This window comes from Salvelinus sp. IW2-2015, linkage group LG26 (genome assembly GCF_002910315.2).
Source record: "Salvelinus sp. IW2-2015 linkage group LG26, ASM291031v2, whole genome shotgun sequence".
NCBI lineage: Eukaryota > Metazoa > Chordata > Actinopteri > Salmoniformes > Salmonidae > Salvelinus > Salvelinus sp. IW2-2015.
In genome coordinates, this window is record NC_036866.1 from 15,134,763 (window position 1) to 15,149,594 (window position 14,832).

The 14,832-nt window shown below is 43.6% G+C and overlaps 1 protein-coding gene across 4 annotated transcripts in view; it reads right to left on the minus strand.

The window, feature by feature from the left end:
* Positions 1–2,649: 2,649 nt before the first annotated feature.
* The window catches only part of LOC111952930 (low-density lipoprotein receptor-related protein 5), an 84,160-nt gene continuing 71,977 nt past the window's right edge, over positions 2,650–14,832 (minus strand). For all 4 annotated transcript variants that reach the window (XM_023971953.2, XM_023971956.1, XM_023971955.1 and 1 more), the window contains 12 exons: positions 14,367–14,690; positions 13,519–13,715; positions 13,020–13,234; positions 11,272–11,462; positions 9,520–9,729; positions 9,224–9,349; positions 8,878–9,114; positions 5,585–5,695; positions 5,156–5,398; positions 4,866–5,008; positions 4,567–4,664; positions 2,650–4,438 (listed from right to left, as the gene is read on the minus strand). In XM_023971953.2, the coding sequence (XP_023827721.1) occupies positions 4,177–4,438; positions 4,567–4,664; positions 4,866–5,008; positions 5,156–5,398; positions 5,585–5,695; positions 8,878–9,114; positions 9,224–9,349; positions 9,520–9,729; positions 11,272–11,462; positions 13,020–13,234; positions 13,519–13,715; positions 14,367–14,690 (2,357 nt within the window). In that variant the 3' untranslated portion in view covers positions 2,650–4,176. The remainder of the gene's footprint in view (positions 4,439–4,566; positions 4,665–4,865; positions 5,009–5,155; positions 5,399–5,584; positions 5,696–8,877; positions 9,115–9,223; positions 9,350–9,519; positions 9,730–11,271; positions 11,463–13,019; positions 13,235–13,518; positions 13,716–14,366; positions 14,691–14,832) is intronic.

A 14,832-nucleotide genomic window follows, 5' to 3' on the forward strand; every position in this document is an offset into this window, starting at 1 on the left:
TGAGGCGTTGTTTGTTAAACAAGTGGATTCAGGGATCAAGTGTAGCTGGGCCTGGCTTAAAACCTGCATTTCCCCCTATCAGGGATTTTTTTTWATAATAACGACGAGACGCTCGTTTCCGCCTTAACAATGGGAGTCGTCCCAAAGGCGGGAATGCAGGTAACAAGTTTAGGTTCAAATTAAGGACATAGAAACGCATTGGTCTTATTTGGACCGATTTTGGCGAGAGTGAAACCTCCTCCTCTCTGTGGAGTGCGCATCGACGCAGCTGCAGGGAATAACGGGACTTCTTCTCAACACATTGCAGAGGTAAAGATGGTAGATGGATTTGTTTAGGTAACTGATCTACAACGTTACATTGTGAGTATGGTCTGTGATTCACTCAAGCATAAGATTGTCACTCAGCGTTATGAATTGATAACATAAAGGATACTTAGACTCCTTGCTCCGGCCAAATGCTACTACATGCCCACAGACACTAGTTTCTTCTCTGGCAGTGAGTCTGGATCTGAGTAACTCCCCAACCTGTCACTGAATGTGAACACATTCAGGGGGTCTGATTGGTCCAGAAACCGATGGGTTGGGCCAGAGCTAGAACACGTGGGTAAAGAGTAGAGGTCGACCGATTAATCGGCAGGGCCGATTTCAAATTTTCATAACAATCGGTAATTGGCATTTTTGGATGCCGATTATGGCCGATTACATTGCATTCCACGAGGAGACTGCCTGGCAGGCTGACCACCTGTTACACGAGTGCAGCAAGGAGCCAAGGTAAGTTGCTAGCTAGCATTAAACTTATCTTATTAAAAAACAATCAATCTTAACATAATCACTAGTTAACTACACATGGTTGATGATATTACTAGTTTAACTAGCTTGTCCTGCGTTGCAAATAATCAATGCGGTGCCTGTTAATTTATCATCGAATCACAGCCTACTTCGCCAAACGGGTGATGATTTAACAAGCGCATTYGCGAAAAAAGCACTGTCGTTGCACCAATGTGTACCTAACCATAAACATCAATGCCTTTTCTTAAAATCAATACACAAGTATATATATTTTTGAAACCTGCATATTTAGTTAAAACAAATTCATGTTAGCGGGCAATATTAACTAGGGAAATTGTGTCACTTCTCTTGCGTTTTGTGCAAGCAGAGGCAGGGTATATGCAGCAGTTTGGGCCGCCTGGCTCGTTGCGAACTGTGTGAAGACCATTTCTTTCTAAAGACGGTAATTAATTTGCCAGAATTGTACATAATTATGACATCACATTGCACAACCTTCAATGCAACAGCAATATTTAGACTTAGGGATGCCACCCGTTCGATAAAATATGGAACGGTTCTGTATTTCACTGAAAAAATAAACGTTTTGTTTTTGAAATGATAGTTTCCAGATTTGACCATATTAATGACCTAAGGCTCGTATTTCTGTGTGTTTATTATATTATAATTAAGTCTATGATTTGACTGAGCGGTGGTAGGCAGCATCAGGCTCGTAAGCATTCATTCAAACAGCACTTTCCTGTGTTTCCCCAGCATCTATTCGCAATGCTTGAAGCACAGTGCTGTTTATGACTTCAAGCCTATCAACTCCTGAGATTAGGGTGGCAATACTATAGTGCCTACCAGAACTTGAGTAACTTCACCTGAAGAGTATAGCGGTCCTCTAAACTGCTCTCCATTCACTGTTAGTAATCTCTAATGCCAGCCACCAAATGCAATACTCTTATATCGTTGTTTGTTCTCCTTAATCAACCTGTTCAGAAGTTTCACAGGAGTCTTTCACGCATGCACAACTATTTCTGCAATGTACTGTACACCAAAATAGGAACGTCAGAGACATTGAATAGCTATGTTTCCTCATACATAGTTTCCTTTGCAACTCTCATGCCTTGGGTATGTAAAACCAACGTTTCAAGGAGTTTTCCATGTCCAGTCTGTAATCCTTCCTAATAGGGGTCACAGTGACAGCAGCTTTTACACAGGTTGTTATTGTTTGGGGTTGACATACCACACTGGCTCAKCATTAGTGGAACACAGATATTTATATATCTTCTTATTTGAACTGCAGACTGATGTGCTATGCTGGAGAAGTTTATAAGCAGCAGCAATTGCTCTAGGGATGTCTTTAGGACAGCCCATACAACACACCTGCTGCCTTCAGTCCTCACTCAAAATATTCTGGCCATAACTAGACTTTACTTGGCTARATTGATATGATTTTTTGACATGGATGCCCACTTGTAAAAAGTAAAAAAAGAGACCTGAAAAATAGATAAGGATGACGTTCCTTATTCCAACTTTTCTACACGTGGTGGCAGCATTTAGCTATGATTCACTCGCATAACCAGTATAGTTAATAGTATCGCAATAGAAAATGTGAGCCCTATTTGGATCACCAAAAACGTTTTCCATGCAACAAATTAATATTACAATATATACAGTACCAGTCAAAAGTTTGGACACCTACTCATTCAAGGGTTTTTATTTTTACTATTTTCTACATTGTACAATAATAGTTAAGACATCAAAACTAGGAAATAACACATGGAATCATGTAGTAACCAAAAAAGTGTTAAATCAAAATATTTTAGATTGTTCAAAGTAGCCACCCTTTGCCTTTGACAAAAATTAGGCACACAAGTATTCCTTAAAATAGAACCTTTATTATATAAAAATGCTTTTGATACAAAAMTTGTCACAAGTGTAAATTATACAAGGCATTTAAACACAAAACACAGGTTTGTTTGGGGAGCATCTACATACTGGCACAATGAAGTACAGCTGGAGTTGTCCCTATCCAGTAAGGACATGGCTTGAAATGGGCAGGGCAGCAGGTTGTGTTGTGGAGGTCTGAGGAACCTGTACAACCTCTGCTAGAAGCCAGAGGTGTTCAACATACAGATGGAAGCCTGACACTTTTGATCATATGATTTAATTTCACTTGTCAGCACCATGGTTAATTGCCTATACACAAATATACAAATGGCAGAGAAAAAGCTCAGAAAACAAGCACAAGAGGTATGAATTCAATATACATTTCCCTCTATGTAATTTTACATTCACTGTTCACATTTCTTAACTGGTTGGATAGTTCATTTAAGGAAGTGCTCAGTTTGACAATGTTGCCAATCTTCAAAGTGAGACAATATAATGGAGCCATGATTTTACAGGTGCATGATATTCACCACTGATGAAATTCAATCTATAGTTAAGTTGAAAGGTTTGTGACGATAGTGAGGGTTTCACTACAATTGAATCTACAAACATAGTTTAGAAAAGATGGAATAGCTTTTACTAAACTACAGACATTTGTCTCATTGACAAAAGCTGAAATAAAAACAGTATTATTGTTTCAATAAATGGGAATAGTCAGTCTAGTATGTCACATGGACATTGCATAAGAGATTCATAATAGAGTTAAAAGGTTGTGCAAAACCTTGTCATTTCTGGTTGATAAATGCATCAACGATGAAGCTGGTCTTATGAGTTATTCCATAAGCACTCCTTCAAAACAATTAACATGTATACATACTGTTCTACACAAAATTCTACACAAAAAATAATAATGTTACTAATTGAAACAGTTAAAACAGCTTAATGATCTATTGTCAAATTGTAATTGTTTTGTTGGGTGTTCTCATAATTCAGAGTAAAGTATATATGTACAGTAGCAGCAAACACATTTTTGGTAAACTCAAAAAGACATGCTCAGGACCATTTCAATTAATAAGAGCATTTCATGGCTGTTGTGAAACATTTATGTACAATTAGTTTTTTWAAATTATTGTGGCTGGCCACATCACCAGTGTAACATTTTTTATGGAATATTTTCTCAAACCAATATAGGTGACTTCTTGTTCAAATTTCACTGTAAATTGGTACGTTTGAAGGAAGTTCTAAAGTACTTTGCTGAAAACTAAGAATTGTCAAAGGCCAATAGAATAGTCAAATTGAAAGTCTTCTAATTAGGAGGATACTCCATCTGAAACGAGGGTGGGAAACATGAAAAATAAAGACAAGTGATACAATTCACTGTACAACAACTTCACACTTGATCTGGCCCTATTCCATCCCCACTTTAACCCATGGCAATCAGTGGAAATGAATAAAATATAATTCTCATTTGTTTATATTTAAAATTATTTACAGACATGGCTATTTCTCTGGGTGTCATGAAGAGTCAGTGCATGGTGATGGGGGTGGGGGACAGAGGTGAAAGTAGCTGCGCTCTGTGGATGGAGAAGGGGGGCAGCTCTCCTCTGCTGATAGGTACTGGCTCCGGGGAGTGGGGGGAGGAGGGTAGGGGTCAGAGTCTGAGTTTAGGTCCATGTAGTACTTGTTGCTCTTCCAACGACTTGTGGTGTAGTCGCTGTCACAGACGTCAGTGCTGCATGGGGTGGTGGGGGGTGCCACACCGCGCATTAGATAAGGCCTTTCAGGAGCAAGCATGGAGGAGAGAAAATACTTTTTATTTCACAACAGCAAAGAGGTGCCAATTTACATCAAGCTGACTGTTGCATAATATAAAGAGAAACTGATCAAGTGTGCCTTATCTCTTACCTGTAAGACCTGGTGGTGGAGGGACTGTTAGAGGAGTAGAAGATCTCTGCATTATACAGGGAGCGATCCGTGGCTGGAGAGGGAGGCGGGTTGAGCATCTGCAAATACAGAAAATAAAATACAAACCCTTACCCATTAAATTACAAACTTAAGTTTTGAGATTGTCCAGTAAAGTTCAAACAGGAGAACATGTACATTCCCCCCAGTTTAGAAATAATGTATGAGAGACACCGTGGAGAGGACAGGTGTTGGGTTCCTACGTGTAGGTCAAAGAGAGGGCAGAGAAGTTGGGTACATACCTGTGGATAAAAGGCTCCCTTAGTGCTGGAGGAGCTGCTTGAGGAGGCCCCTGTCACATGGTTCCTGTCATAGAGTGGTGCCCCACTACAGCTGCTCCCCATCAGACTGACAGAACTCATCATAGACTTCCCACACGAGATACCTAAGAAACAACAAAACACAGTCAAATACAGTGAGTGCAACTACCTGCTTCAGCATGTAAATACTATCCTTTTACAGTACAGGCCATATCTTTTCACGCATCCATTTGATCTGCAGTTTTCAGTGTTGTGTAATAGCCAACCTTTACCTGAGAAGGTTCCGTGCTGTGAGCTGCTGGGGGCGATGAAGTTGAGGGGTACGTGTGAGGTGCCACTGATGTAATCATGGGGGAAGGCTCCGTTGGGACCTTTGTAACGGCGGCACACCACCCGCTGGCACACAAAGTACATCCCTCCCATCACAAACACTGACAGGATGATGCCAATGACTGGGCCGATGGTGCTGGTGTGAGATGGTGATTGAACGTCACTTGACGGGGGAGTGAGGAATTCTACAAGACGGGCAAAGACATTACAACAGGTTTAACGGACTGCTGCCAAGTATGAGTAGTCAGTTAAATCAATGTGGTATTATAGATGGATTGACTGGTTTCTCCTTACTGGAAAATAAACGACACAATAGTGTAAATTCCGAACTCCCTTGATTTTCTCAAGTGACTGAGTGAAGTTAAACACACCACAGAAGAGCTCGTCAGAGTTGTCAGCACAGTCATTGTAGGAGTCACACTGCTGTTTCTTCAGGATGCACTGCTTGTTGTTGCAGCGGAACTGGTTGGGCAGGCATATGGCTGAGGGGAGGAGAGCAGAGCAAAGTCCACGTTACAAGACTTGGCATATCATCAAATCAATACAAACAACAAGGTTGCTGGTGGTGGTGATAGTACAATCTCCCAGTATTAAAGGTCAACTGCCCTTTAGGCCGTTTAAATTCAGAGAAGTTGATTCTATGAAGCAGAAACATTTATTCTAGTGTAAAAATTAAGCACAAAGTGTAAATAGCATCATTTGTCAGTCCGTCTTGTCCAAAACTGAGTTTTGTAAGTGAGTTCGTCACGACTTACTGGAGGGTTGGGTATGATTACGATCATGCCCACTAACACGAGAAGCAGCTGTGCACTCTCCAACCATAGCAGCCAGAACTTCCAGACAGCGAGACAGACCTGCCCATTACACAGCGCCTCTGACTTGTTTACATAAGACAACAYGTTGCCAATGTTATGTTGAAATAACCCTTGGCCCTAAGCCCTTTATGGAGTGGCCACATGCTGATGTGTTTGACAGTGTCAATCACTAACGCAGGCCACCTTTTGGGGCAAAATGAGAATTAAGACAATCAAAGCGCATTTGTATCCCAACTGCAACTTGTCAATATTCCAAAACCCACTGACTAGTTTTCCATACACATTTTTTAACTTGAGAAACACTGGACCAAACACCTTAGCTAGATGTAAAATTGCGTGACTAAGCTAAAATGTCTAAATTAATTACAGATTTATTGATTTTTTTTAAGATTAATTCATCTTATTTTGAGGAAGTGGCTGTTGTTGCTACGGTGACTCAGGAGGGACAAACTGTACCTGCAAGGGTACGATATGGGAACATAACACGCCCACATCCAAGATAACTCATTTGGCTTTAGTCATGGCCGCTAGCATTTCTTAATGAGCAATCTTCAAAACTAGGTCATCACCCTTTAATCCCTACGACATTGGTGTATGTTTACTGAACTGGAAGTGTTTTTATTTATTTTATTCCACCTTTATTTAACCAGGTAGGCCAGTTGAGAACAAGTTCTCATTTACAACTGCGACCTGGCCAAGATAAAGCAAAGCAGTGCGACAAAAACAACACAGAGTTACACATGGGATAAACAAACGTACAGTCAATAACACAATAGAAAAATATGTATACAGTGTGTGCAAATGAAGTAAGGAGGTAAGGCAATAAATAGGCCATAGTGGCGAAGTAATTACAATTTAGCAATTTACACTGGAGTGATATATGTGCAGATGAGGATGTGCAAGTAGAAATACTGGTGTGCAAAAGAGCAGAAAAACAAATATTGGATGAGGTAGCACCCATGACCAGCTCTGAAACCAGATTGCATAGCGGAGAAGGTACGGTGGGATTCGAAATGGTCGGTGATCTGTTTGTTCACTTGGCTTTAGAAAGGCAGGGCAAGATGGATATAGGTCGAATCTAAGATGATACGAAAGATAGGTTGAACAGACTAGTAATAGGGGCTGCAACAATGGCAGCAGATCATTTTTAGAAGAGAGGGTCCAGATTGTCTAGCCCAGCTGATCTGTATGGGTCCAGATTTTGCAGCTCTTTCAAAACATTTGGSTGAAGTGGGTAGGGGGGCTTGGGCCAGTTGCTGTTGGGTTCATTTATTTTCAGACCTGGGGGGTGCAAAGCTGTTGGCTGGGGTAGCCAGGTGGAAAGCATGGCCAGCCGTAGAGAAATGCCTCTTGAAATTCTCGATTACCATGGATTCATCAGTGGTGAAAAGTGTTTCCTAGTCTCAGTGCAGTGGGCAGCTAGGAGGAGGTACTCTTATTCTCCATGGACTTTAGTGTCCCAAAACTTTTTGGAATTAGTGCTGCAGGATGCAAATGTCTGTTTGAAAAGGCTATAAGAACGGGTCATCTTGTGGTTTGGGAACAGAGAATAAAAGGAGCAGATTTCTGGGCGTGGTAGGATAGATTCAGGGCATAGTGTACAGACGGGTATGGTAGGGTGCGAGTACAGTGGGGGTAAACCTAGGCATTGAGTGACGATGAGAGAGGTTTTGTCTCTGGAGGCGCCAGTTAAGCTAGGTGTGGTCTCTGCATGTGTGGGGGGTGGGACAAGGGGGCTATCTGAGGGCATGTTGAGCAGGACTAGGGGCTCCGCAGTAAAATAAAACAATGAGAGCTGTCCTAAACAACAGTATACAAGGCATATTGACATTAGAGAAAGGCGTAAAGCAATCACAGGTGTTGATTGGGAGAGCTAAGGCAACAACGTGTGAGACAACGGGTAAACAGCTAGGACAACAACAACGGGTAAATGGCGATGAATGGGCAGAGAGGATCAGTTAGCTAGAMACAGGGCCTGAGTTCGAGGCTGGGGCCGACAGATAAACAAAATTAAGTACTGTGTTAATGAACAGTCCAGCAGGCATCAGCTGTGTAGCCGAGTGATCATAGGTTCCGATGAAACAGGGAGCCGTTCGGTAGTCGATTACTATGCTAGGCGAGCGGGAGACATGGCGTTCAGGAAGCTAGCGGGCCCGGGGCTAGCAGATGGATCATCACCAACATCCACGGGTGAGAGCACATCGGCTGATTTACATCAGCAGACCAGTGGTGATCGATTGGTGGGGCTCAGTGTCGACAAAGGGTCCTTGCCAATTGGCAAGAGAGGTATTGTAGTTGGTGTACTTCGTTTGCTAGCCGGGAGATGGGCCTAGCTCGAGGCTAACTGGTGCATGCTTCTGGACAAGGGCGTTAGCTACAATAGCCACTCAGTAGCAACTAGCTAGCTGCAAAGATCCGGTGTAATGGTCCAGAGCTTGCGGCAGGAATCCGGTGATGTAGTGGGGAAAAAATAAGTCTGATATGCTCAGGGCTGATATTGCGCTGTGCAGACTGGCAGGTATTATCCGGGCTAAAGCGTCTGGAGTCCGAGCTAAAGGGAAAGACTGCTAGCAGTGGCTAACAATGACTAAATTGCTAGTAGCTAATTAGCTGGCGAGCTGCTGATGGAGATTCCAGTTATAAGGTCTAAAAAATAGCAGATCCGTACCACATTGGGTGAGGCGGGTTGCAGGAAGGTATATTTAATTCAAAAATGGAAAAAAATAGTGAAATGTATACCAAAAAATTAAAAATGACTATTTACATAGGACTAAAACGTCTTACTGCTGCGCCACCTTGGAAGTATGGATGTGTCAATATTGTGCATAAAGTCAGTTGAGTGAACGTACTGTCACAGTCCTGTTCATCGGAGTTGTCTGCGCAGTCTGGCTCTCCATTGCAGCGTAGCTGAGCATCCACACACTGGCCCTTGTCACACTGGAACTGGATTGCCGAGCACACGGGGCAGTTCTCCTCGTCACTGTTGTCATCACACTCAGCGACGCCGTCACAGCGCCATGCCATGGGGATGCAGTCAATGTCGCCCGTGGCACAGGTGAACTGCTCTGTGGAACAGGTGGGTGGGTCTGAAGTGGGAGGGGGGAGGAGTTTAGATTCAGAGCCAATGCCTGGTGTTATACTTGACTTATTGTGTATCGCACATCGTTATTGAATGTGTTACAGCAGCAGCTGTACCTCCACAGATGAGCAGGTTGGGCAGCAGGACCAGGTGCATGGGACAGGAGCAGCGAGGTGTCCCGTCTCCTTTGGCGATGCAGATGTGTGAGCAGCCTCCGTTGTCACGGGAACAGGGATGAGAAGCTGTGGAGGAGAGGAAGGAGAAGACGTGGACATTGAGTTTTTGCCCCTAGAGAGTAACGGAACTCTGTTGTAGTAAAGCACTGCATCACACATTGATGTTTTCCAAAAGGATTTGTTATCAGCTGAGGCAATAGGAAGTGGCTAAACACAGGCTCCTCCAGGTGCCTTACCAAACTCTGTAGGATCCATGTCTTCCACAGCGTGAATGCTGGTGAGGTAGGCAATGCGGCCCTGGATACGGGTCCTCTTCTCCCCAATCAGCTTGTCCACCCTCTCGATCATCTGCTGCTGTCTGTCGATCCAGTACAGATGCTCCCCCAGCACTGTCAGACCCATGGGCTGCAGGATGTTAGAATCCTGGAGGACGATCCGATTGGCTCCTGGGAGAAGGAAGAGGAATGACCTCCGAACAAGGGTAGTATACACCAAACAATAGATACCCTATCCTATATCTCACATCAAAGACAGTGTATCCTCCCAAATGCATTTATTTTCAGACCATTAGGTGTTCCTTCATAAGTTCTAAACTTTATCATAGAAAATATAGGTAATAACTTTAGACACCATCACTAAAACCAGTTTGACTAATATTCAATAACTGTTGCCAAACATGGTCTGCCAAAGTAAAGATACTCTCTTGTATAACTCTACAGTCGGTGCATAAATGGTGCATAGATGGCCTGGAGAAATCAGTCTGGATGCTGTCTTGTTCATATCTAGTCCAGACTTCAGAGGCAGGGGGATTTATTTAACACTAGAAAGGCCAAGGGGATCATTTTGAGCCAATATGAATTGAAATGGAAATTTCTCTGCCATTTTAAAGTCATGCCCCCCTCTGTTCTGGACTTCTCCTAAAATAAGTCTATTTAACACACATACAGTGTACAAAACATTAGGAACGCCTTCCTAATATTGAGTTGCACCCCCTTTTGCTGGCCCATGTTGACTCCAATGCTTCCCACTGTTGTGTCAAGTTGGTTGGATGTTCTTTGGGTGGTGGACAATTCTAGATACACACAGGAAACTGTTGAGCGTGAAAAACCAGCTGCGTTGCAGTTCGACACTCAAACCGGTGCACCTATTACCATACTCGGTTCAAAAGGTACTTAAATCGTTTGTCTTGCCCATTCACCCGGTGAATGGCACACATACACAGTCCATGTCTTAATTGTCTAAATTCTTCAACCGGTCTCCCCCCCTTCATCTACACTGATTTGAAGTGGATTTAACAAGTGACATCAATAAGGGATCATAGCTTTCACCTGGTCAGTCTGTCATGGAAAAAGAATGCGTTCCTGATGTTTTGAATTTTGATATCAAACAGAATTGTTATAAACAGTTGTTTTGCACGAAAAAGTGACCTTTTCATATCATCGTAGTGTCACAGGAAGGCAAGACTTGATTTCTATATAGTATCAGAAAAAGTAGATTCTGATGTTTTTTTAAAACACGTACCATTGCCAAATAACTCTAAAGACTGAAGAGATGAGCCCTATTTCAAAATATCACAATTCCATCCACTCCACAGCCTACAGTAACAAACTAATAAAAATGCTATTGTGTTCTTCATAAACACAACCAAAGTATTATTTTCCCGATAACATTCTAATGAATACAATTTCATGTATGCTTAGTCCAAATGACTCCTCATTGGCCCGAAGGGGGGTCCAAAGAGGCCAGGCTTTCAGACGTATTAAGGAAGATGGGTAGACTATTTTAGACCACAAACTGTGTTTGGATTCGAGGAACATTGTCATTTTCCATGGCACTGCTGTGTACTGCTGAGAATGAGAGATGTAAATAAATGCTGTCAAAACTGATAAACCATAGCAACAACAGCTTTTCAGATGATCAGCAGTGTTTGAGTGCTGATGCTCTGGATCTAGAATGGCTGTCCACACTTCTTTAGCATTGGGACTCACCAGTGAGGTCACTGCTCTCAATGCGTTTCAAGTCAGCGTCCACCCAGAAGAGTTTCCCCAGCTTGTTGTCCAGGGCCAGGGCTACAGGCCGGATCAGGCCCGTGGTGAACAAAGACTCCCTCTCCGTCCCATCCAGAGACGCTCCCTCGATCTTAGCAGAGCGATCCTGCATGGTCGTGAAATACATATACCTACAGGAGAGATGGAGGCAGTAAGAAAAAACAACACTGACAGACATTTGAACAGTTGCTGCCCAAACCTTAAACCACCAACTGTGTACAGGATTTTAGACATTAGTCAACATTGACAGATATATTAATCACACTACAACATGGAAATCAGCCAGAGAGATCTACTGATAGATAAATAACAGTTGAGGTATGTGTTTTGATAGGTGGGCAGGGCAGCCTGTATTATACTGTGCTGGGTGTAGACAAGAGCGCAGGGCTGTTCAGTTGGCCCCCCTCTCAGAGCCTGGAGGAGGAGAGGCTATTACTGGGCTGTGTGGGCCTTTCCGGTTTGTTACTTCTATCAGCTTTGATAAGAACCTCCCTTAACACCTGTTTAGACAGAGAAGACTTGAAGGAAGAAACGCTTGTCTGTTTGTAATTTGGTTCTGCTTCTTCAGTTTGGTTCTGCCTCTTCAAGTCAAAAGGGAACAATTTTTTTATATCAGTCTGAGTGTAATCAGTTGAAGTGTAAATGTAGAAGCCGTCACTTCTCAAGGAAAAGTGGGAGAAAACAAATGAACCCTGACTGCTCTTCAACCTGCCTGTAACCTTTTGAGACTGTCTGTACTGAGCTCGGCCAAATATCTTCAATGTCTATCTAGTGCTTTCCAGGCCCATGGAGAGACAAGCAACTGAATGCAACTTTCAAATCGGATAAAAACAGCTTCAAGATCATGTCAAATTATAAAAATTGTCAAGCTGATTGCTAACAATATTCAGTTTTAGATTTTTGGGATTAAACGTCTCATGTTGATTAGTTTACGCCGGGTCACTCCTATGAGAGAAGTCACCTCCGCCACATCCAAGTCAAACCATATAGGAGAGCCCCAAATAGAACGTAACATGGAGGACGGCCACATCAACAATGAGCATCACAATTACAGTGCAGCCTGCCAGGCCCTGACCTACGGCCCTGACCATACTACTGCACCACTGGAGAGGAGAAAGTAGTGCAGGCAGAACAGTAAACACAACCATCTGCTGCACACATGGCCTGACATTCTCAGCCTCATACTTACTTGGGGCTGTGGTTCCTTCCCTGCCCTATCGAAGGAAAATAAACACCGTTCCACAGAGTCTCCTATGTCAAATTGTCAACACCACATCACTAAACACCTGATCACCCACTAATTACTCTGCAGCTTGGAGGAGTGCCACACCCAGTCCCTGATCTGCCCGCCAGCCAACTGCTATATTTACACACATACAAGTGGCATCGCTCACTTGAAAATATTTCATAAGGGGACACTGAACTATTTTGGAAGTCCTGTATATTTTCAAAAGCTTTCAAGTGAGTGAGTTCCCTCGGTTTTTCATTCCCAAGTCCACCACATTTGGGGTAGATTTGAAAACCGAGCCTGGGAGATTTGAAATAGAAATGTTGCCATCCCTAAATCCAGTTATTGAGTCAGTCTGCCTCTATCTGCATAAAAAACAGTTGCCTCGAGCTGCAACAGTATGAACCAGGCAGCACTTTGTTTTCCAGTCTCCTCTTTAAAACAACACTTCCCTCCTCACCCTTTTTCTGCGTTGACTACAATGGCTCTGGGTTTGTCATGTTCATCTCGCAGCACCACGCCCACGGCGTCTCCGTCCAGGCGCTGGAGGTTGATGGTATTGGTGGCCTCACAAGTCCAGTAGACAGTACGGCTGTAGGTGTCCAGGCTCAGGTCGTGGGGCTGTTTGTCAGGCTGCTGCAGGTGGGTGGAAGTGGTGGACACCACCACTGACGACTGGAAGAGGATGAAGGAGATAGATATTAAATCAGAGAAAGGGCCTATAATTGTGAAAGGTTTCACACTGTCGACAAAAGATATGCGAGTGTTCAAACAAATGTATTTGTGCATGATGGCTGTACTGACGTCAATTAAATTAAGTTCTATAACTCCCTCAACTTTATATGCATGTAAACTAGAATGTAATTGAAAAACATTAATATACACAATATACTATATGCATTTTAAGTGTGTATGTAAAAGCAGGTAAATATATGGTTCTCTTTATTAGCATGACTCACTTGTGTGCCATCGTCGCGGGCCCTCCTGATGTTCTGCCGCCCGTCCACCCAGTAGACCAGGTGGTCTAGGGGGTCGTAGCTGATGGCCCGGACGTTGCGGAGGACGTGGATGGGAAGGATGATGTCGGGGCTCTGCTCACCCAGAACCATGCGGCTGATTGAGGCCTTCTGGCTGAACAGGAGGAAGCTAGAGGGGGCTGGAGGGGGGGAGGGGTCAGAGGTTAACAGGCCCAATCCAAACATTTGAATCTCCCCTTCTCATTCACTCTCTGTCCCCTCCCGCTATATCTCTTCCTCCCTCTCTCCTTCCAACCTTTCCATGACTCAGGATGTTGTAATCAGCTTACTAGAATGCAGTAATCAGTGGTCCACAGAGACCAGGGAAGTATGCAGCAGTAAGAAAGAAAAAGACATGTAGAAACACAGGGCCTTCATCCCATGCCAAGACCAGAGGAATGCTCAGTCTGTGATATGTGCACAGCAACCTCCTTTCTAACACTTGTCCACATCAGGCCTCAGTGAAAGTCTGAGGTCAGCTCATGGTATGATTCAGACAGACAAGTGTTATGAGGTTTTGTATGGCCACGGGCTGTAGACACACCTGGATTTGATTAAGACAATACATCCTTCTAGAGAAAAGACGTTGTAAAATACACTGACTCACCTACTCTTAACGGAGAGATTCAATTTCCAACTTACAGTAAAATGTTCACAGGAGATTAGTGCATATGTCTCAAAACAGAATAAACTATGACTGTACCAACACACTAAATACAACACTGAACCAAACTAAAAACATAACTCAACAACCCCCTGTCAATGCCGGCCCTGGTCGTTTCTCTACTCACAGCTGCAGTTCCTGCTGTTTGAGTCCAGGATGTAGTGGGACGCACAGCGGCACTGGGAGCCGGCGGGCGACGCCAGGCACAGGTGGGCACAGTTGCCGTTGTTCTGGGAGCAGTCATTGGCACCGTCCTGGCGAGAGGAGTGGAAGACCAAGATGTCCATGACGTACTCCAGGTGTCCCTGGACCATGGTGCGGTTCAGCCCAGAGCGTTTGTCGGCCCGCTCGATGCTGCGCAGGTTCCAGTCTGTCCAGTAAATGTAGTCCCGGTACTGGGTCAGACCGAACGGATGAGGGAGGTCGTCAGCCACTATCTCCCTCTGCAGACCTGGGTGAAACATGATTATTAATATATGGATTATTGAAGATCTGAGAATATTGATGTTAACCACAGCAATATGATATTTGTACAGTAATATTGGGGGGGGAAAGGAGAATGGACATGAATGAATATTGCTGTCAACCACAGC